General features: G+C 42.9%; 1 protein-coding gene across 1 annotated transcript in view; it reads right to left on the bottom strand.

Moving 5' to 3' along the window:
- Positions 1 to 1528: 1528 nt before the first annotated feature.
- The window catches only part of PACS1 (phosphofurin acidic cluster sorting protein 1), a 52354-nt gene continuing 32246 nt past the window's right edge, over positions 1529 to 21636 (bottom strand). The window contains exons 12-24 of the mRNA XM_073658378.1: positions 21463 to 21557; positions 20625 to 20742; positions 20423 to 20524; positions 19475 to 19581; positions 14477 to 14631; positions 14211 to 14321; positions 11956 to 12061; positions 10487 to 10529; positions 9105 to 9147; positions 8845 to 8980; positions 7153 to 7349; positions 6931 to 7050; positions 1529 to 5145 (exon numbers count right to left, since the gene is read on the bottom strand). Of these exons, the coding sequence (XP_073514479.1) occupies positions 5030 to 5145; positions 6931 to 7050; positions 7153 to 7349; positions 8845 to 8980; positions 9105 to 9147; positions 10487 to 10529; positions 11956 to 12061; positions 14211 to 14321; positions 14477 to 14631; positions 19475 to 19581; positions 20423 to 20524; positions 20625 to 20742; positions 21463 to 21557 (1449 nt within the window). The 3' untranslated portion in view covers positions 1529 to 5029. The remainder of the gene's footprint in view (positions 5146 to 6930; positions 7051 to 7152; positions 7350 to 8844; positions 8981 to 9104; positions 9148 to 10486; positions 10530 to 11955; positions 12062 to 14210; positions 14322 to 14476; positions 14632 to 19474; positions 19582 to 20422; positions 20525 to 20624; positions 20743 to 21462; positions 21558 to 21636) is intronic.

The following is a 21636-nucleotide window of genomic DNA, read 5'->3' as shown; positions in this document are numbered from 1 at the left end:
ATACACCGGTACCCAACAATTTAGAACAGAAAGAATAGAGCATCACACATAGATTATATAGATAGAAACATGTCAGTCACATATATAATAAGTACAGTGATAGTGTTGATTACTGTACTTGTCATTTAGTGTTAAAATAAAGGATTTATTAAAAAAAAAAATTGGCGTGGGGTTCCCCGTAATTTTAGGCTCTAGCAGAGGTTAAGCAGACGGCTGGGGCAGATGTTTGAAGCCTGGGAAGGGGGTAATACCCACGGAGCTTCCCAGGCTACTAATATCAGCCCCCAGCTGAATACCTAGCCTTTACCAGCTATTAAAATGGGGGACCCCCGAAAGAAATGACGTGGGGTCCCCCCTATTTTAATAGCTAGCAAAGGCTAGGCAGACAGCTGGGGGCTGATATTAATAGCCCAGAAAGGGTGCCAGGCTTCAAACATCTGCCCCAGCCGTCTGCTTAACCTCCGCTAGAGACTAAAATTACGGGGAACCCTACGCCAATTTTTTTTTTTTTTAATAAATCCTTTATTTTAACACTAAATGACAAGTACAGTAACCAACACTGTCACTGTACTTATTATATATGTGACTGACATGTTTCTATCTAATCGATGTGTGATGCTTTATTCTTTCTGTTCTAAATTGTCAGGTACCGATATATGCCACTGATGAATTGCCAGCCGGCTTTTTTAAAGAGACAGGTGCATGAAAACACTATTATTATTTTTAATAAATCCTTTATTTTAAAACTAAATAACAAGTACAATAACCAACACTGTCACTGTACTTTTTATATATGTGACTGACATGTTTCTATCTATCTAATCGATGTGTGATGCTTTATTCTTTCTGTTCTAAATTGTCGGGTACCGGTGTATACCGCAGATAAATTGCCGGCTTTTCATGTTTCACTGTGAGCACTGTGCCCATCGATTTGGGCAATCACTGTAATGCCACAACCACCATGGCTGTGACATTACAGTGAGTGGCAGACAATCCCTGCATGATTGGTGCTCTAAATAGCGCCAAACATGCAGGACGGGAACCCGAGCTCCCGCCCGAGCATCTTGAAAGTACTCTGCGAGCTCCGAGCATCTCGAGTACTGAGATGCTCGGGCGAGTACCGAGCAGTGGCAAGCATGCTCGCTCATCACTAGTCACTATATCTGGCAGACTAATGATATTTGGCTGTGAATTGCCATGGCAAACATCAGGACCACACAATCATAATCTCAAGGTGCAGATGGGGTTAAAGAGGGAGCCCCCCCCACACTCTGTTAATAATGACTACAGCATCTAAATGGTTGACAGCAGCATCTAAAAGGGTTTAACGGCCGTGGTCGGTGCCAACACTAATCACGGCTGATGCAGCAAGTTGTCAGCTATAGTGGAGAGCCAGCAGCTGATTGTCAACCTTCGGGGAATGCTATCTATTCTCTTATATATCAGGTAAAGACGTATTGGTGGTCATTAAACTCATCTCAAGTAATTAATAATTCAACAGCAGATAGATACAAACATAACGCCATAATATGTAAACCACAGAAACTTTAATGAAAACAATAAGAACAATAATAAAAACCATAAAAATAAGCTGTTAAGCAAATTATATACATTTGTGCAACACCAGACGACAGGCTAAAGAACAGCATGGGGCATCTGGAAAAAGTATGGCATTTTTTTTGTAGGGCAGAACTTGGACCAAAACCCATCAGGGTTAGCTATATTGTGCTTTACTAGTAGTAGAATAGATCAGTTCATATTAAGACATTAAAAATGAGTGAAGCAAATAATTAAAAAAGACTAACGGAAGGCAGTACAAGACGATGGAGTGTGTGTAACCTCCAGCAGGTGGAGTTTATGACTTCTAACCTTATATTTGTATGATTTATGACCATTCGTTTGCTCCTGACGTCGTGTACTCTGCCATCTTCTCAGTTTGACCTTCTCTTGAAAGCACCAACAATTCGTGGTAATTGTGTCTGTGTAACAGGGTACATACAGTTTGCAGAAAAATCGAGTAACAGGCACATTGGATATACAAATGCACATGTAACAATCGGTATAGATGTAGGCAACATATAGCACGTAACATATTTGCCTGGAATCAGACTATTTCTGAATGACGGCTGTTTCTATACTTGTGCCGCACATAAAACATGTAACATCACAGTGTAACAGTGTCTGACAGGTCGTGCGTATGCATGGGACAACATATGCGGGGTGTTTTTCACATTTTTATTGAGTATGCTCATCTTGTGCGTTCAGGAGCGCACTACTCCCCTGCCTCCTGGCTTCGTTAAGGCCGGACGAGCAGTGCACTCCTGAAGACTGACCATTCGGACTAGCTGCATGGCTGCGCTGCTGACCCAAATTGTGCTAGCAGAGACAGCATTAAAAGGAGCGCAGGGGCACTGAAGCTAGCCGAATCCCTGCTGACCCAAACCGTGCCCTCTTCATTGCTGCTAGTGGCCCTCTTCAGTGCTGCTAGTGGAGACAGCATCAAAGGAGCGCAGGGGCACTGAATCCCTGCTCACCCAAACCGTGCTCCCTTCATTTCTGCTAGTAGAGACAGCATCAGAGGAGCTCAGGGGCACTGAGCAGCCAGCTTCAGTCCAGCGCTTACAATTTCTAAAGCAAAGAGATTGTAAGCGCTGCTCTCCTTGCCTAGAAAATCGGCCGCCTTTGATAAGACGTCAGCTATGGCAACGAGCAGTAAACTGTAGGACTAAAAATTCCTACACTACTGAGAGGTAAAATTGGAAAGCTGCTTGTTTTTACCGGCACTTTTCAATTTTACCCATTTAACAAGATGAGACCACCCCTTTTTATTTTCAGGATCTTCATTTGGCTTTTAATACATCGCTTCAAAAGAAGCAACCAGAAAACGCGCACATAGAGAATACTAATGCTACCACATCATGTCACTAAGACTATAATCTTAATTTCTAGAAATGAAACAGATACATTCAATTCTGAGCCAATAAAAGCTAATGGAGCTTTGTAACATCAGATTTACCAAGATCTGACACAAGCCCTACAGATGATGCATGTCTGCGATATTCTCTTGCTTCAGTTACATAGAGAAAGGGGCCGGGCATTTCCAATATAACACTATGGACCCCATTCATCAAACCCGTCCAGCAATAAAAATTGTGACCACTCTTTTTTTTTTTTTTTCAGGGCCCGGATAGGTACATAACAGCCTTGTCCATAATAACCAACCTGTTGCATATTGTTACATTATTCCGCTTTGCCAGTTTACATCTTTATTTCTGCCGGCTTTGTCTTGTCTGACAAGGATTATTTTATTTTAATAGGAGCCAGTTGAGTAGTTTCTGGAGCCTAATTTGGCACTTGTGACCTACCAGAATCCGGGCCATCATAAATAGCAACACAGTAAATCCCTTTTTACCTGCTGGCTGCCAGAAGACCACAATGTCTGTAACAGACTGGACTCAGGGAAGTGGAGCTACAGCGATCTGCAAGAAAGACTTAAGATGCAATGCTTACGGGGGGCCCTGAATGAGTAGCTAATTTCGGATGTAACATGGTCTGGATCGGCTCTTTAAGGGGTTTTCTCCCCATCGTAAAAAAAAAAAAAAAGGATAAAATTGCAAAGTGTTTGTAAGAACGAGCAAGTCTGCAATGTACCTCTTATTAAAAATCCTTTCCATTCTCAGAAGCAAAAGACTTTTTTAAAGGCTAGGTTACTGGCCACCTCTGCAGTCTATAAAAGGTGGCCACGCGCTTGCAAACTCTTTGCTTGTCGGGTCACTAGATCCAGCAAGCTTTAATCTCCCTACGCTCCTTTGATGGCGCAGAGGCAAAGAGGTCATGAGGAAGCGCACAGTTCGGGACAATGGATGCTGGTCCGAAACGTCGATCTTTCGGGAGAGCAGCGCCAGAACCTGGCAAACAGGAATCTGGGAAATGGGAGTGGTGTGCTGCTTAAAGGATATATCTGGGAGTTTGTGAAAAAAAATAAATAAAATGTGCCTAAGCACTTAACAGGCTGATAGTGGCTATATACCTGTCTGTTGTGCCCGGCACCGTACTTAGCTGGCACAGACCACTCATGCTGGCGATTCAGCTTCCTCTGCTGATGTCACGTCGACAGAGTGGTGGCTTCTTTTCAGCTCCGCTCTGTAGACAGGGCGGGACTTCAACGTCATTCTGATTGAGAGTCGGATTCCCGCTGCCTAACTGGGAAAGTTACTGTGCGGACTGTCAATCAGAAGAACGTCAGAAGCCAAGCTCCGTCGACAGGAAAGAAGCCACTGCTCTGTCGCCGTGTACATCATGCTGCTCTTAGACTACATAGCAAAAAACTGCTTTAAGAAAGATGGAGGGAGGAAGAATCCATCGGCCATGTTCAGACATGGTGGATTTGGGCAATGCACTTGTGCAGGATTTGAAATTAAAACTTTCTCCTGACACACAGATAATAGAAGCACAGAAACATATTATACAAAATGAAGTATGGAAGTTCCCCCATAGAGAAGCTGATCAAGTCCAGCTTAGAAGCAGCAGAGACAAGACACAACATGGAGACGAGAATATTAAGACACGACACAAGAGTCCAACTACATCGGGACACACGTAATGGGCAGATCTGGACCCATGGAGCTTAATAATGCTGCAAAGTATGTGCAAAACCACACATAAAATGCAGTGTGCGTGTGCAAAGGTAATGCCAGCAGAGCACACAAACACTATGCTTACTTTTTTTTTCATAAATTTTAGCTTTTCAGACCTAAAAATACCTGTTATATCTTAAATGTTAAAGTGATGTAGTTATGTAACATGTGGCCAAGTGTTGGTCAATGTTATGATGATCACACGGTACTATGTAACAGATGGCATCAGCGCTTCATCACCAACACGTCCATCCAGGAGATGCGATGAGAAGGGTATAACTATGCACTGAAATACGACACGGCGTCACAGTTCACGAGAGCTGCATGTGTACAAGTGAATGCTGACAGTGTGCAGATAAGCTCCTCCGTGCGATCACGTTAGAGAAGAATATTCAGGGTTTTCCTCCCGGACTGAACACCCCAACAGGAAAATATTTTACGTGAGTCGGCCACTGGGAAGCCACCTGGAAAAACTTCACATCGCTGAAGAGCCGTCCGTCAACTGTGACTGAAAGATAGAATGCATAAAAGAGCATAAGTAACATAACAATGTATAACGCAAAGGAGGGGATGGTGCTAGTAACAAGAAAAAAGATCATGTCACCGTCTTCCCAATAGCAAAGGGACAATACATTGGAGAACAGTACAAGTAATATGCTTGCCTATCTCCATCAGACTGCTACACCATTTACAGGGATACGGAGCCCACATTCGCGTATCCAGCCATGCCATTAAATTGAGAGACCAATAATTCTGGTGGAAGAGGGGACCCTGAGAGAGTAGGTCTGGTCAGTTTGGGAGTTTTCAGGGTACATCTGAGAGTAGGTTGACTAACTCTGCATACCAGGCTCTTCGGGGCCAGTCTGGGGCCACTAGGATGACTGGAACTCTCTCCACTTTGATCATCTTGACGAGTCTGGGAATCAGAGGAAGAGGAGGAAAAAGGTACGGAAGCTGGACCTGAGACCGTGGAATGACCAGGGCATTGTATCCGACCGCCAGGGAGTCGCGAGACAGAGGATTCTCAGATGGGGAAGACCCATCATGCAGAATAAAATCTATTAGATCGGGATCCTGACGGTCTGGTAGAGCGACCATTTGGACGCCATGTAGAGGCGGGTTTGAAGGACAGCTTCCTTCTCTCTCTTGACGGGTAGGAAACCTGGAACCGCCTCCCAGCGGGACCGGAGAGGAGAAATGACGAAAGGGGCGAAATTGAATAGAAGGTCTCCTGGTGAATGGATGTTTAGGCTTAGGCTGGGGAACGGAGGTACTCTTACCACCGATAGTGTCCGAGATGAGCTGATCCAGCTTAGATCCAAAGAGTTTTGATCCCTGGAAGGGGAGGTTGGTAAGGGACTCTTTGGACGCCAGGTCCACATTCCAGGCCATGAGCCAGAGTGTCCCGCGTATGGCTACAATATGGTTAGTGACACGGTCAAAACAGCTGGCAGTGTTGAAAGACTCGGCAAGCAAATATTTTCCTGTGTGGGCAGTCTGGTTCACAAGTTCAGCCACTTCGTCCAAAGGTGGACTTGGCTAGGGATTCGATCTGTCCGTCAACGGAATTCTTGAGAGGAACCATCAGGGAGTGACAGGACAGTGTTGGCAGACAGGCGTGAGACTGGCGGATCAACGTCCGGGGATTCTGCCCATTTGTTGAGAAGATCAGGCTTGAAAGGATATAAGATGTCCACCTGTTTTCTATCTTGGAAGCGCTTTTCTGGGTGCTCTCACTGTGGAAAAGATTCCCTCAAATTCCTTGTGGTTGGAAAACATCTGGAAAGGGCATTTTGCCTTTTTGAAGGAGATGGAGTGGTCCAGAGGAAAACACTCCTCGTCCTTAATATTGAGGGTCTGATTGACGGCAGAGATGAGGCTGTCAACCATATCTTGGAGTTTAGAAGTTTGGTCCGTATCAGGATCCGATTCGGACTAGGAAGCAAGATGGGATCCTGAAGGATGTGGAAGGAGAAGGGGAAGACGAGGAGCTGGAATGTGCCCGCTTCTTGGACCTTATTCTTGATCTGCCATGTTAAGGGTGGTGTGTGGGTGCCTGCGATTCGTCCTGAGAAACGATCGGATCACTGGTGGCGGCTGAAAGGTTACGTAAACGTTCTAGGATATGTACCAGGGACTGGGACACCTTGATTAGGTCAGTTACTGATTGAGAAATGGCAACAGCCCACTCCGCAGGAGTTTATGTGATGCTGCTCAGCCCTGCAGCCTCATATTTTTCTTTGCCTTGACATAAAAGCTCATTTCCGTTTCGAAGCATAGTGCGCGACCTTACCTCGTAGCATGGTCTGTTGCTGTCGAGCGGAACAAATAAGTCTTGTGATTCCTTCTATGATTTGACTTTTGGCATCGGTTTCTTTTTCCTTTGGTTTCTTACTAAGGAAAATTGTCGGCACTAAAAAAAAATAAAAATAAAATGTATATCACACAATCCCGCAGTTTTCCAAAACTGGTAAACCTCATTAAAGGCGTTTGGACCAGAATAAACCTAGATTACCTTTTTTGTTTCGTGACTCAGTAGTTACCACGCTCAGGCTCATACTACCAGGCGGTGTATCAGGTCCTGGCAAACGTGACACAACCACCGAGCGGAAGATACTCCGCAGAGTGTTCTTCCCTCCTCCTTCTCGCTCTTTCCTCCGGTCACAAGTCAGCCAATAATCCACCTGCAAGCCTAAAGCATCTGAAGTCGTCCTACATAAAGAGCAGAAACAGTCAGATCAGACTTTATATTAGAATACACCTGAAATTTCCTAACAAAATGCTGCATGAAGGCAGCCAGGGACATAAAATCAATAACGTAACGCTAATGAAAAATAACTAATACACCTCAAAAACATGAATTAAAGGGGATCTGTCACTAGTTTTCACAATACAAACTGTACACATTATTAGATAGAGCTCTTAGACTTGATGAGGCTGGTGTATTCACTGTGAAAATCAGTGTCAGAATGCCTGTGTAATCCTGATAATAAAATCAGCATTTTATGAGGTCTGCTATAGAGTGAGAGAGCTCATATGTATTCAGTCTCCGCCCACTCAGCCTGATTGACAGCGGCAGCTTGTACCGAGTAGTGTGAGATCTCAGCAGCAGGGAGGAGGGACACTGACGAGCTGTCAATCAGGCATGGAGGAGTAAAATGGAAGAGTTTTCAATCAGGCTAGGCAGGTGATGATTCAGCAGGGAGTCATGACATTGAGGAGCTGTCAATTTGGTTAGGTGCATACAGATTCAGCAGGTAGGAGGAAAAGGGAGGAGCTGTGGCTGAGATGAGATGGACGGAGATTCAGCAGGGAGGAGCAACAATGAGGATCTGTCAATAGGTAGGTGCAGATTCAGCAAGGAGGAGTAAAACAGAAGAGCTGTAAATCAGGCTACGTGAATGGAGATTCAGCAGGGAGGAGGGACACTGAGGTGGTGTCAATTAGGCTAGGTAGGTGAGGATTCAGCAGGGAGGAGGGACAATGAGGAGAAGTCAATCACGCTTGGTGTGTGGAGATTTAGCAGGGAAGGAGGGACACTGAGGTGGTGTCAATTAGGCTTGGTAGGTGAGAATTCAGCAGGGAGGAGGGACACTGAGGAACTGTCAATCACACTCGGTGTGTGGAGATTCAGCAGGGAGTAAGGACACTGGAAAGCTGTCAATCATGCTTAGCGTGTGGAGATTCAGAAGGGAGGAGGGACAATGAAGAGCGGTCAATCACACTTGGTGTGTGGACATTCAGCAGGGAGGAGGAACACTGAGGTGGTGTCTACTAGGCTAGGTAGGTGAGGATTCAGCAGGGAGGAGGAACACTGAGGAGCTGTAAATCACGCTTGGTGTGTTCATATTCAGCATGGAAAAGGACACTAAAGAGCGGTGGCTCAAGCTAGGTGTTCAAAGACAGAGTTTAAAACTTTCAGAAACTAACATACAGCCATTCCAACAAGATTTTTTTAAATAAATACACCAGCCTTATCAGGTCTAAATTATCTATTTCTTTATATTTGCAGATGTCATTTGAGTTAAGGCTTAATGTTCAGTGAAACCTCACCGAAATAACCATCCAAAATTGAATTTAAAAAAGGTTTGGTCTTCTCAAAGACGGGGGTTTGGAAAGGTTTACAGTACCTGTACATTTCTGCACCCTTGCATTTCAGTTTATATAGGTACAAAAGTAAAAAAGGAAAAAGAACATTTCCTCTGACCCTGCGTTTCCCTGGAGATTGGCACTTAAAGATGGCGAAGACGGAGGTGTTGCTGAACAATCACGGAGTACCCCCACTGATGAAGGGGGAGAAGTAGAAGGGAGGCCGACACCAAGAGTTAGAGAATCCTCTGCATCTGTGGAAACACAGAACTCAACCAGTCAGGGAAGCCATCGCGTATACACAGGACAGACGGAGAGAGGATATCTGTAAGGATTGATGGGTTGGTACAGATTGGGGAGCTCTTCTTCCTCACATACCAGTATTTGGGGGGGACGTCTCCACCAGTCCGACTTTCACCACCTGCGGGAGGACATGAGGGCGAATGAGAGGAAGGACACCCCGACACCCCCAAGGATAGAAAAACAGGAAGGCGCAAGGAGAAAAGGAAAAATTCTCAATATGAGAAGGTATTTCCCAATACAGGGAGAGGGAGAAATGGATGGGAACAACACGTATTCATTCAAATGGAGATGAAAAATATGCCCTTTATTAACTCAATATTAAGAACTGTACATGAGTAATTTCTGGCCATTTTTTCCCTTTTGCAGCGCTTAACAGGACCGGCCAATCTACCGGATGTGTCTCCCGCTGTCATTTATACATTACTGGATAGACACGCAGCTGCTTCGGTTATCAGTATTTCCCTTTTTATTTTATTTTTTGTACTTCCGCTCTCCATTTCAAAGAGACAACGGAGAAACAGAATGATATATTCATGGTAGAATTCCCAAACGCATGTTACAACGTGAGAGCAGGACCGCGATAACATAGTCCTTGTAAGAGATGGAAAAATTAAGAAAAATTAAGCAGTGACGTTTGGCGCGCTAAAGTCTGTTTCACGGACAGAACATGAATCCACTATGGGCGTGTTTACATGTTCGTTTTATTTCTGCAGACCAACTGTTTGCAAAGAAAAAACAAAGAACAGAAGACAAGTCCGATTTTGATCATATTTGTCGATCAAAATAGTCAATGAAATAAACAGACGGCACAAGGAGGACATCTACCGGACATCCGTTTTTTTCTCCGCTGTGTAATGGGTAGGAGAAGCTCGTAGCCTTTATCTTTTTTTAGGGAACGGTCGGTCAACAGCCATCTCCTCCGACTCCTCCATAGAAACGAGACGTCGGCGCGTTGATGTGTTTTCAACGGAAGTAGAAGAGAAACTCGCTGCCTGACACCTTCAATGACAAAAGGGATAGGACCCTGGAAATCCGGCTGCCCAATCCTTGTTTTGTCGGGGGGAGAGTTGGGAGACCCCCTTACACATCAGATTGTTGGACGGTCCCTCCAAAATTTGGTTGATTTACATTTAATGTGTATGGCGAACTTGCGTAAGAAGGCAAGGCATAAGTTTGTATTTTTCCTACAAGTTTCTATTAGACTTGTACCAGAGGACCCTTCCGGTGTTTGTGTTACATGGGACTGTTTTTTCAGGTCCTGACAGCATGGTAACAATGCAAGAAAACCCTGTAAATGGCCTAGTTTTTTTATCAACACCAGATGTTCTTGGGCAGCTGGATACAAATCTATATTCTGATCCCTTGTATCCTTTTGTGTTTTTTTTTTGCAAAATAAAAAAAAAAAAAAAAAGCAATTATAGCTCAACCCTACGGCGACATGAACATCAGCCACTTACCCCAATGAATGGTATAAACTTCTGATATGAATCATCCTCCTGACTGAGAAAGGAGAAAGTGTAATGTCACTGACAAGATCACAAGATCCCAAAATGTTACAGTTAGTGTCATTATCAGTACTATTATTAATGGAGAGATCTGCACTACTTCTGTAAAAAAAAAAGCGATCCTGCTCTCGGAAATATCAGGGGCAGAAGCAGCATGGAGGACATTTTACAGAACTACTGAGCAGTGTAGCTGTGAATCCAGCACTGGGGTGAGATCAAACACTTACTAGAAAGCAGCAATATCATCTCGGTGTGTCTTTGCTTCTGTCTCACTTTAACAGCTCCTCCCTCCCTGCTCCGTAGACTCCTATAGGCAACGTCACCTGATTCCATGAGCTAGAAGTCAGTTTCCTCTCTAGACTTATTTCAGCCGATTTTAAGGGTGGATGATAATTTTACGAGGCGAGGATGGTTTTTCCTCAGTTAGTAGGTTCTCGTATGTAACAGAAGCAGCATGGAGGACATTTTACAGAGCTACTGAACAATGTAACTGTGAATCCAGCACTGGGATGAGATCAAACAGTAGAAAGCAGCAAAATTATCTGTGTCTTTGCCTCTGTTTCCCTTTAACAGGTGCTCCACCCTTCCCGCACCATAGACTTCTATAGGCAATGTCAGATGATTCCATGAGCGGAATGAGCAGTTTCCTCTCTACAGACTATTTTCAGCAGATTTTAAGAGTGGACGATCATTTTTAATAAGTGAGGGCAAGTGATATTTTTCTTTAATAAAGAGATATGAGATATTCGCTTGCACCATTTCATTAAGGTTGATAAAATGGCATTCCCAAATTAAAAGGGTTTGCCGGTTTCGAAAAACTCCTGTTTCCCAGCTGAATATTTTTTTTAAACTGTGCTTGCCTCACCCTCCCCAGGTATGGCACTGTGTCTCAATCGCTGTCCTGGTGTCAATTATTGTCTACGATGCTGACGTCACGTCGAGAGCACTGCAGTCAATCACTGAGCTCATCAATTCTGTCCGAATTGATTTCATGAGCCATTCAGAGCTGCTCAGCTCAGTGATTGGCTGCAGTGCTGTCAAAGTGAAGTTAGCACTCCAGACAGTAACAGATACCGGGAGTAGCTGTGGAGACTCATCGTTGGCACCGAGAAGGATGAGTAAAGCACAGTTTGTTTTCATAAAACAAACTGCAGCCGGGAAAGAGGGGTCGTCCGGAACTGGAAAAAACAATAAAGTGAATTATTCAGAACTGTGAATAAGAAAGAATAAAAAACATTGACGTAGAAGAGCTGGACCGGAGGCTGGATCGTATTCTTTTATGAGGATGGTTTCCTCTTAGTAATTTTTAATAAACAGTGGAAAACACCTTAAAAAATTTCTCACAAAAATATCTACATTTAAGACCTCCAAAAACCCCAAAATAGGCAGAAGACATTACCTGCGACATTCGGAATACTCACAGTTTATGTTTGCAGGTTAACATGGCTTCCGCAATTGGAAGCTGCTGCGAGTTGTTGGCTCCGTTCACATATTGCATGATTCGCCCGAAGATGTCAAAGGAGGGTTCTTCATGGAGAAGAAAAAGTGAAACAAACAAACGCATTCATTGTCAAATCCTGGAATTTTTGACACCATTATCAGTGGTTAACCCCTTCCCATCACGGCCAATTTTCGTTTTTGCAACTTTCCCTTTTCCCTCCCCTTCTTCCAATAGCAATAACTTTTTCAATTTTTCAGTCGACAAACATTTGAGCACCTGCTTTTTTACAGGAGGAGTTGTAGCCCCAACCCCTTCAAGTGTTGTAAAAAAAAATAAAAAAAAGTGTTTTTCGAGATGAGCTGAGGGTTTTATGGATACCAATTTGGGGACATATAACTTTTTGGTTGATTTTTATTGCATTTATATGTGGAGGTGTGGTGATGCAAAAAAAAAACACGTAATTCTGGCGGGGTTTTTTCTCCATGTTATTTAGCATATGGGTTAATCAATTTTACATATTGACAGGTTGGACTTTTACGGACAAAGCAATAAAAAATATATATATTTATTTTTAAAGGGAGAAAAGGGAGAATGATTAGAATTTTTAGATTTTTTTTTTTTTACTTTATTTTTTAAGTAAATCTGATTGCAAAATTCATACTTAGTTGTATGCATGTATTTTGGACTAAAAACAAAACATTTTTTGCATTTAGGTTTCATTAAAAGAAACGTTTGTGTTAGCCAGCTACAGCCTCTGTATTGTACAGTCTATTCAATATGGCTGTAAAATGAGTTAAATGAGAATCCGTCAGTGAGCTCATTCTGAGTGAGATTCTAATGCCTTTATCTGTCTAAGGGCTCTTTCACACGCCAGTATCTCTGTTACGTGTGGTGAGTTTTCACACATACTGGAGACATTGACACACGTAGACACATTCAAATGAATGGGTCTGCGCACATGTCAGTGTGTTTCCACGGACCGTGTGTCCATGGGCAAAATACGCCGACATGTCAGTTTTTTCACGCTAGATGGGCCGCAAAAAGTCCCACACAGATGACATCCGTGTGTCATCAGCGTGACATGTACCAGCGCCTGAGAATCAGCTGTACAGTTTGTGCTGTTCCCAAGCGCCAGGTGCTGAAGACCTCTCTCATCATTGTCCCCTGCTTGCCCTACGATCAGCACCAGCAGGGGACAATGTTGACATTTGTATTCAGCCCCCACCATATACTGCAAGTGCAAAAATAAGAATAAAATAAAAAACAATACTCACTTGTCCGATATACTGTCCCACGCTGTAATCCATCTGACCGACAATTCTGCGTCAACGTCTGTGGTGGCTTGAGGTGACCGCACACGATGAGGAGCAGAGAATCACTCGATGCAGCGAGCGGGCCCTTGAACTGCGCTGAGCTCAGTGAGCAGTGTCCTGTCACTCAGTGAGCTCAGCGTAGGTCAGGGGCAGTCAGTCATTCTCCTCTGCTCCTCAGAGTGTGCAGTAGCTTCAAGCCACCGCACATGCTGAGGCAAAATTGTCGGTCAGGTGGATTACAGCGTGGGACAGTATATCGGACAGGTGAGTATAAGTATTTTTTAGTTTATTCTTATTTTTACACTTGCTGGACACAGCGGGGGTACAATACAACTCTCAACATTGTCCCTTGCTGGCGCTGATCACAGCGTAAGAAGGGGACAATGATGACAGATGCCTTCAGCACCCGGCGCTTGGGAACAGCGCTAACTGTACCGCTGATTCCCAGGCGCCAGTACTTGTTATTCTGATGCAGCACTCGATAGCCACAGGTAGACCCAGACACAGATCTCCGGTACTGGTTTTGCCAGTACCGGAAATATTAGGACGTGTGAAACAGGTCTTATTCTGAGCTTCTCTGTTAAGATTTATGACCAGAGACCACAGTTTGTAACTCTTTGTCTGTTTTTATGACCACATAAAAGATCAACTCAACTTTGATGTGATCATAAAAATACAGTTAAAAGAGCTACAAACTCCTTTAGAAGGAACTCACTGACAGATTCTCAGTTAACTTATTCTCTAGCCAGCGACATGCAAACAAACTAAGCGTGTCATTTTTTTTTTTTTATTTTTTTTTTTTTTAATATAACCCAATAGCAAAAATTATTTTTAGACAAAAAATACATGCATTTAACTAAAAAAAAATTCCTCAAAAGGTGTAGAATAAAAAAAAAAAATACAACAAATCCAAATCACTTACCTGTAGATGGAACCTCAGATTTACTGAACATCTCTCTCCAAGAAGGGTCAAAGAACAAAGATGCATATCGGGAATCCAAAGAAGATATATATTTACATACAGGATGAGACCCTGCAAGAAAAGTAAAAAAAAGTAGAAAACAGCGAACCAGGTAAGTATGAATGTAAAAAAAAAGTATAAAATGATAGCTATAAAAAGGAGGCTCCGGAGAGTAAAGTTCTGCTCGCTGACAATACAATCACAAGGAGGTTCTGATAGTCACTCACCTAGGGGAACTAAAAGGAAGCGCAGGTACCCTAACCAGTCCGGGGTCCGTCCGGCTAAATTTGTAACGTATGCTCCAAGCAGAAAGCTGAGAAAGGTGTGCCCTCCCACACACACAATTTTTAGAGGTCGTGGTGGTCCCGGGGCCATATGACAGCTGCAAGCAATAAAAAAAAGCACAATAGTGTGAAATATACAATAGATTCTGGAACACAACAATCTCCAATGTAATAAGGAAACGAGTTCCAGTAACAATTCTATCTTTATTTTAGAATGATTCCTTTCTTCTGTCCAGTGTTGAAAGAGGGGTGGAAGACCCCTTGAAATCCTGTTTCTCTATTACTCTACATTATTCTGTGGTTGCCCATTTGATACGGAAAAAAGTTTTCTGCTGGGGAGCCTGTGCTTAGTGTTATCTCTACTGATGGGCAGTGAGTTGGTCTCACTGAATACCCTGCCTGACACTCCTATAGTAATAAGGACAGGATGTAAACTCTCTTTTTTTAATTAAATATTCCATCAATAATATCTCCTTTCAAATACTGAAAGCATAAGAAATTTCACAGATTTTTTTTTTTTGGCCACAAATTGGCTGCTGCAGAGTCTTAAGTTATAGCTAGCTAAGCGTTCCGCAAAATAAGTTACAAACCCATCAGCTCCTGACGTCTCTTTGCTCCCCTTACTTCTCAGTGTTAGAAATAGCAGCAGGGAGAGGGAGGAACTAGAACACTGGTCTCAAAAGTGGAGAGAAGGGGAAAGTATTTACAGTCTCAGGGAGGACAGAGAAAGCAGGCTGTAGGCAAGACACTCCCCTTAGAAAGCACTTGTGTGCAAAACGCGCGTCTGGGCGGTCTGTGGTGGTTCTTCAAGCACTAAGGGTAAGTCAGAAAGGGACAGGGTCCCTGTTTAAACGTAAATGTGCCTAAAGTGGTAGAAGTCCATGGTGGACATAAACACTTGCTTTTTCCGCCGGCGGCCATTATATAGTATGGACATGAATAGGTCTGACTTTAATGCTATAACTGAATTCTGAAACTGTTTACTACTGCTACCTAGTCCTCTTTGCACAACTTTCTTGCACTGTGCCATTTTGTATGATGTGTGGCACATGATTTTTAAATGGATTTCAATAAAATGTGATTGGTTTTATATTCTTCTAGTCAGTGGTTTCTTGGGTATGATATATCCAGATATAGGCTTGTAAAAGAAAGTACTACCGAACAAAGAAGATCAAAAAGTAGACAAAATTCCTTAAAAAAACATTAATGAATCATGGTTAGGCCAATAGGTGGCACTGCATAGAGAGACGCTCACACAACAATGATGTATGCTAGGGGAAATACATTATCCCTGTATATGAACATGACATATATGTCGATACAAAATACAAGCAACATGATACATGATCATCTAGACAATATAAATCATTAATAATATCTTTCATAGCACAAATGTAACAGCACAACAATTAATTTAATTAAAGCTATAATAGCTATGAGCTGGAAAAGTGCCTTAGTGCAATAAATACTGAATCAATGAAGTGCCATTTCAGTGTGAAACAGCTGAAAATATGTCTTATATTCTAGGTTCTTCAAAGTAGCCACCTTTTGCTTTGATGACTGCTTTGCACACTCTTGGCATTCTCTTGAAGAGGTAGTTACCAGAAATGGTCTTCCAACAATCTTGAAGGAGTTCCCAGAGATGCTTAGCACTTGTTGGCCCTTTTGCCTTCACTCTGCGGTCCAGCTCACCCCAAACCATCTCGATTGGGTTCAGGTCTGGTGACTGTGGAGGCGAGGTCATCTGGCGTAGCACCCCATCACCCTCCTTCTTGGTCAAATAGCCCTTACACAGCCTGGAGGTGTGTTTGGGGTCATTGTCCTGTTGAAAAATAAATGATGGTCCAACTAAACGCAAACCGGATGGAATAGCATGCCGCTGCAAGATGCTGTGGTAGCCATGCTGGTTCAGTATGCCTTCAATTTTGAATAAATCCCCAACAGTGTCACCAGCAAAGCACCCCCACACCATCACACCTCCTCCATGCTTCACGGTGGGAACCAGGCATGTAGAGTCCATCCGTTCACCTTTTCTGCGTCGCACAAAGACACGGTGGTTGGAACCAAAGATCTCAAATTTGGACTCATCAGACCAAAGCACAGATTTCCACTGGCCTAATGTCCATTCCTTGTGTTCTTTAGCACCATCAAGTCTCTTCTGCTTGTTGCCTGTCCTTAGCAGTGGTTTCCTAGCAGCTATTTTACCATGAAGGCCTGCTGCACAAAGTCTCCTCTTAACAGTTGTTGAAGAGATGTGTCTGCTGCTAGAACTCTGTGTGGCATTGACCTGGTCTCTAATCTGAGCTGCTGTTAACCTGCGATTTCTGAGGCTGGTGACTCGGATAAACTTATCCTCAGAAGCAGAGGTGACTCTTGGTCTTCCTTTCCTGGGGCGGTCCTCATGTGAGCCAGTTTCTTTGTAGCGCTTGATGGTTTTTGCAACTGCACTTGGGGACACTTTCAAAGTTTGACCAATTTTTCGAACTGACTGACCTTCATTTCTTAAAGTAATGATGGCCACTCTTTTTTCTTTACTTAGAATTTGTATTATGGCAAGAAAAAAGCTGCTAACAGTCTATTCAGTAGGACTATCAGCTGTGTATCCACCAGACTTCTGCACAACACAACTGATGGTCCCAACCCCATTTATAAGGCAAGAAATCCCACTTATTAAACCTGACAGGGCACACCTGTGAAGTGAAAACCATTTCTGGTGACTACCTCTTGAAGCTCATCAAGAGAATGCCAAGAGTGTGCAAAGCAGTCATCAAAGCAAAAGGTGGCTACTTTGAAGAACCTAGAATATAAGACATATTTTCAGTTGTTTCACACTTTTTTGTTAAGTATATAATTCCACATGTGTTAGTTTTGATGCCTTCAGTGTGAATGTACAATTTTCATAGTCATGAAAATACAGAAAATTTTTTAAATGAGATGTGTCCAAACTTTTGGTCTGTACTGTATATCAACAGAAAATACTAGTAACATGGCACATGATTGTCCAAAAGGTATATATAATATTGGTATTATGTCTCATAGCACATATGAAAAGATATTTGTATCTTTTTATATGTGCTATGAGACATAATACCAATATTATATATACCTTTTGGACAATCATGTGCCATGTTACTAGTATTTTCCGTTGATATATATATATATATATATATATATATATATAAATAGTACAGGTCATTATATCATATACAAATAGACATACTGGCTTACTTCTATCTTGGACCGTTTAGCCTGATATTTATGAATTTACATGGCACTTCATTGATTCAGTATTTATTGCACTAAGGCACTTTTCCAGCTCATAGCTATTATAGCTTTAATTAAATTAATTGTTGTGCTGTTACATTTGTGCTATGAAAGATATGATTAATGATTTATATTGTCTAGATGATCATGTTATCATGTTGCTTGTATTTTGTATCGACATATATGTCATGTTCATATACAGGGATAATGTATTTCCCCTAACATACATCATTGTTGTGCGAGCGTCTCTCTATGCAGTGCCACCTATTGGCCTAACCATGATTCATTAAAGGTTTTTTAAGGAATTTTGTCTACTTTTGATCTTCTTTGTTCGGTAATTCTCTGTTGGTGAGTTCATGTTTCCCGAATTGATCTAGTCCGATGCATACTTATTTGTATGGGTATTAGTGATGCATATAATAAATCTGACAAACTCAGATTTTGTATCAAGTATAATAATTTATATAGGAAAGGAAGAAAGCATATGAAGAGTAAATAAGTGCAGGATCGAAGCTGTGCTGATATACAAGCTAATGAAGACGACAGCCCTCTAGATACACACAAACCTCACATCCAGCCTATAGTACTGGGAGAGGAGAGTGCAGTAATATAGGTTGGATGCGATGTCTGTGTGTACACAAGAACAATCTGAAATTTGGATCAAACTGCATAACAGTGGGTCTGACAATGAATGAAGGAGTGAAGTGAAGTGTTGTACTTATTGTTATATATACACAGTACAGACCAATGGAAATCTGTGCTTTGGTCTGATGAGTCCAAATTTGAGATCTTTGGTTCCAACCACCGTGTCTTTGTGCGACGCAGAAAAGGTGAACGGATGGACTCTACATGCCTGGTTCCCACCGTGAAGCATGGAGGAGGTGTGATGGTGTGGGGGTGCTTTTCTGGTGACACTGTTGGGGATTTATTCAAAATTGAATGCATACTGAACCAGCATGGCTACCACAGCATCTTGCAGCGGCATGCTATTCCATCCGGTTTGCGTTTAGTTGGACCATCATTTATTTTTCAACAGGACAATGACCCCAAACACACCTCCAGGCTGTGTAAGGGCTATTTGACCAAGAAGGAGAGTGATGGGATGCTACGCCAGATGACCTGGCCTCCACAGTCACCAGACCTGAACCCAATCGAGATGGTTTGGGGTGAGCTGGACCGCAGAGTGAAGGCAAAAGGGCCAACAAGTGCTAAGCATCTCTGGGAACTCCTTCAAGATTGTTGGAAGACCATTTCCGGTGACTACCTCTTGAAGCTCATCAAGAGAATGCCAAGAGTGTGCAAATCAGTCATCAAAGCAAAAGGTGGCTACTTTGAAGAACCTAGAATATAAGACATATTTTCAGTTGTTTCACACTTTTTTGTTAAGTATATAATTCCACATGTGTTAATTCATAGTTTTGATGCCTTCAGTTGTGAATGTACAATTTTCATAGTCTTGAAAATACAGAAAAATCTTTAAATGAGAAGGTGTGTCCAAACTTTTGGTCTGTACTGTATATATATTATATATATATATAAAATGGATTACAGTAATTTTTTTCAATAAGAGACAGATCCAAACAACGCCCTGAGTTTTCATCTCATTTATGCAAAAAAAAAAAAAACCACAAGACTTATGGTAATTAAACATTTAGAAGATATTGCTCATATACTCACTGTCTCTGTATTCGGGTCAGTACTGCATTCAGAGCGCACTGTACATCGGAAGAACAGGATATACATACACATGGCTTATGCTGCTGTTGAAAAAGACTGGAGATAAACTGTAATAAAAAGAGAAGGAGAAAGAACAAAACTAAGAAAGAAAATAATTAGAGATAATTAGAGAGGAGCGAATCAATTAGCGGGACTCCTGCCCAGCGTCCAGGTCAGTGATACCTGCAGGCTAGACAGGAGGCCTGTGGATCTCGTCTTCCAGATTCCCCAGCACAGCTTTTCATTAGCCAGGGCTCGGGCAACGTCATCTGTACGTCATGCCACACAGATAATGCTGCAGCAGCATTGACAAATCAAATACGACACTGGGGATGCCGGAGGGTAAGAGATTCACGTTTTACAACGGTCTAAAAAATAAATAGGAATTGCAATAGTCACACCATTGGATTTATTTTAGACTCATACTTCCTGCTCTTTACAGAATGCTTTTCAGAAGTCTCATTATCATCACAGACAGGTTTACACGGACCAGTATATATAAATCTATACACAGATCCACCAATCACAAAGGGCGATGTCACAGCTGACCCTGTTCCCCCCACCCTTCACAATGACCTTTGCACACGCTCATTAGATGATTCATTACAAAAGATAGGGGAGGAGTCTGTCTATTGCTGCTCATGTACATGTGGATTTCCAGAAACAGGTAGAATGAATCTAGCATAGCCCCAGTGGCGGGTGTGAAACCTGCAAGATTTCAAATTTTTTTTTTTGTAAGCTTTTTTTTTTTTTTTTTTTTTTTTTTAAACTTTCTGATGTCATATTGCCTTTAATGGTGGCATCTACATTACAAATGGGATAGGGAGGTTCCTTTTCCAATGAGATCAGAAAAATCTGTTGTGTTCAGTTTTGGGGAAAAAATACAAATGTAATATTGCGGTGTATCACCTGTCCTTGCCAATCGGAGGTATGCACGATGAATATAGTTTCTGGAAGAGACTGATCGGAGAGGTTCTGATTTAACTGGTCTAGTAAGATCTTCCGTGGAATCTGCGAGAAATTACAGAAATCAGCATTTTTTTAAGATCGTCCAAGACAATAATTAATTGTAATCATATTCAATCGAGAGTAAGAAGCGACCAACTAGTACCTGCGTCTGTCCGGTCTCTGCGGCCCGTTCACTCTCTGTGCTCTGGGTTCTCTCCGACATTCCTTTGTTAGTGGGTCTTTCTTTGAGAGAGACGTTCCTCTTACTTTGAGGTGTCACACTTAAAGGAAAAACAGCATCTTAAGTTATTCACGTTAAAAAGAATTTGTTGCGCTTGATTCATGCTGCCCTAAGCATGGTCAGCAAGCATCGGAGCCTGGCGCTCAGAGAATAAAGTCAGAAGATCTGGCTGGAGACTATAAGGTGAACTAGACTAGTCCAGCACTGCAACAGGCCGGCCTCTTCCACGCTCTGCTCCAGGTGATGGACAGGTCTCTCCTGTGTGTGTATATCAGGAGAGACCTGTCAATCACTTGAAACGGCGCTGGGAGTAGACGGCCCCGGGCAGTGCCGGACTTGTGGAGCCGGGCTGCCACTGTGTGGAGCCGGGCAGCCACTGTGTGGAGCCGGGCAGCCACTGTGGGGAGGCGGGCTGCCACTGTGGGGAGGCGGGCTGCCACTGTGGGGAGGCGGGCTGCCACTGTGGGGAGGCGGGCTGCCACTGTGGGGAGGCGGGCTGCCACTGTGGGGAGGCGGGCTGCCACTGTGGGGAGCCGGGCTGCCACTGTGGGGAGCCGGGCTGCCACTGTGGGGAGCCGGGCTGCCACTGTGGGGAGCCGGGCTGCCACTGTGCGGAGCCGGGCTGCCACTGTGCGGAGCCGGGCTCCGATGCATACTGCATGTTATTTGGGCAGAAAGAATCAGCCAACAGGTTCCCTTCAAAATGGGATGGATTTTTTATTCTGAGTAGTCAAGATAAGCATTGCAAGTATCCTCATACCTAGGGCTTTTCACAGATTTTGATTTTTCAGGAACGGAAAAAGTGATTGATTCAGAAAGAGTGTCTATGTCTTGTGAGATATCCAAAGATACATCCTGTAAAATGGCAAGAAGTAAAGGAAATTACCCATTTGTCATAAAGGTATTTTGTATAACAATTATAGCAAAAGTAAAC

Source organism: Phyllobates terribilis, unplaced genomic scaffold (assembly GCF_046119375.1).
Source record: "Phyllobates terribilis strain yellow unplaced genomic scaffold, ASM4611937v1 Scaffold_13__5_contigs__length_258822181, whole genome shotgun sequence".
Classification (NCBI taxonomy): domain Eukaryota; kingdom Metazoa; phylum Chordata; class Amphibia; order Anura; family Dendrobatidae; genus Phyllobates; species Phyllobates terribilis.
Note: the sequence above shows the minus strand (reverse complement) of the source record. Positions and strands in the feature narration are given on the sequence as shown.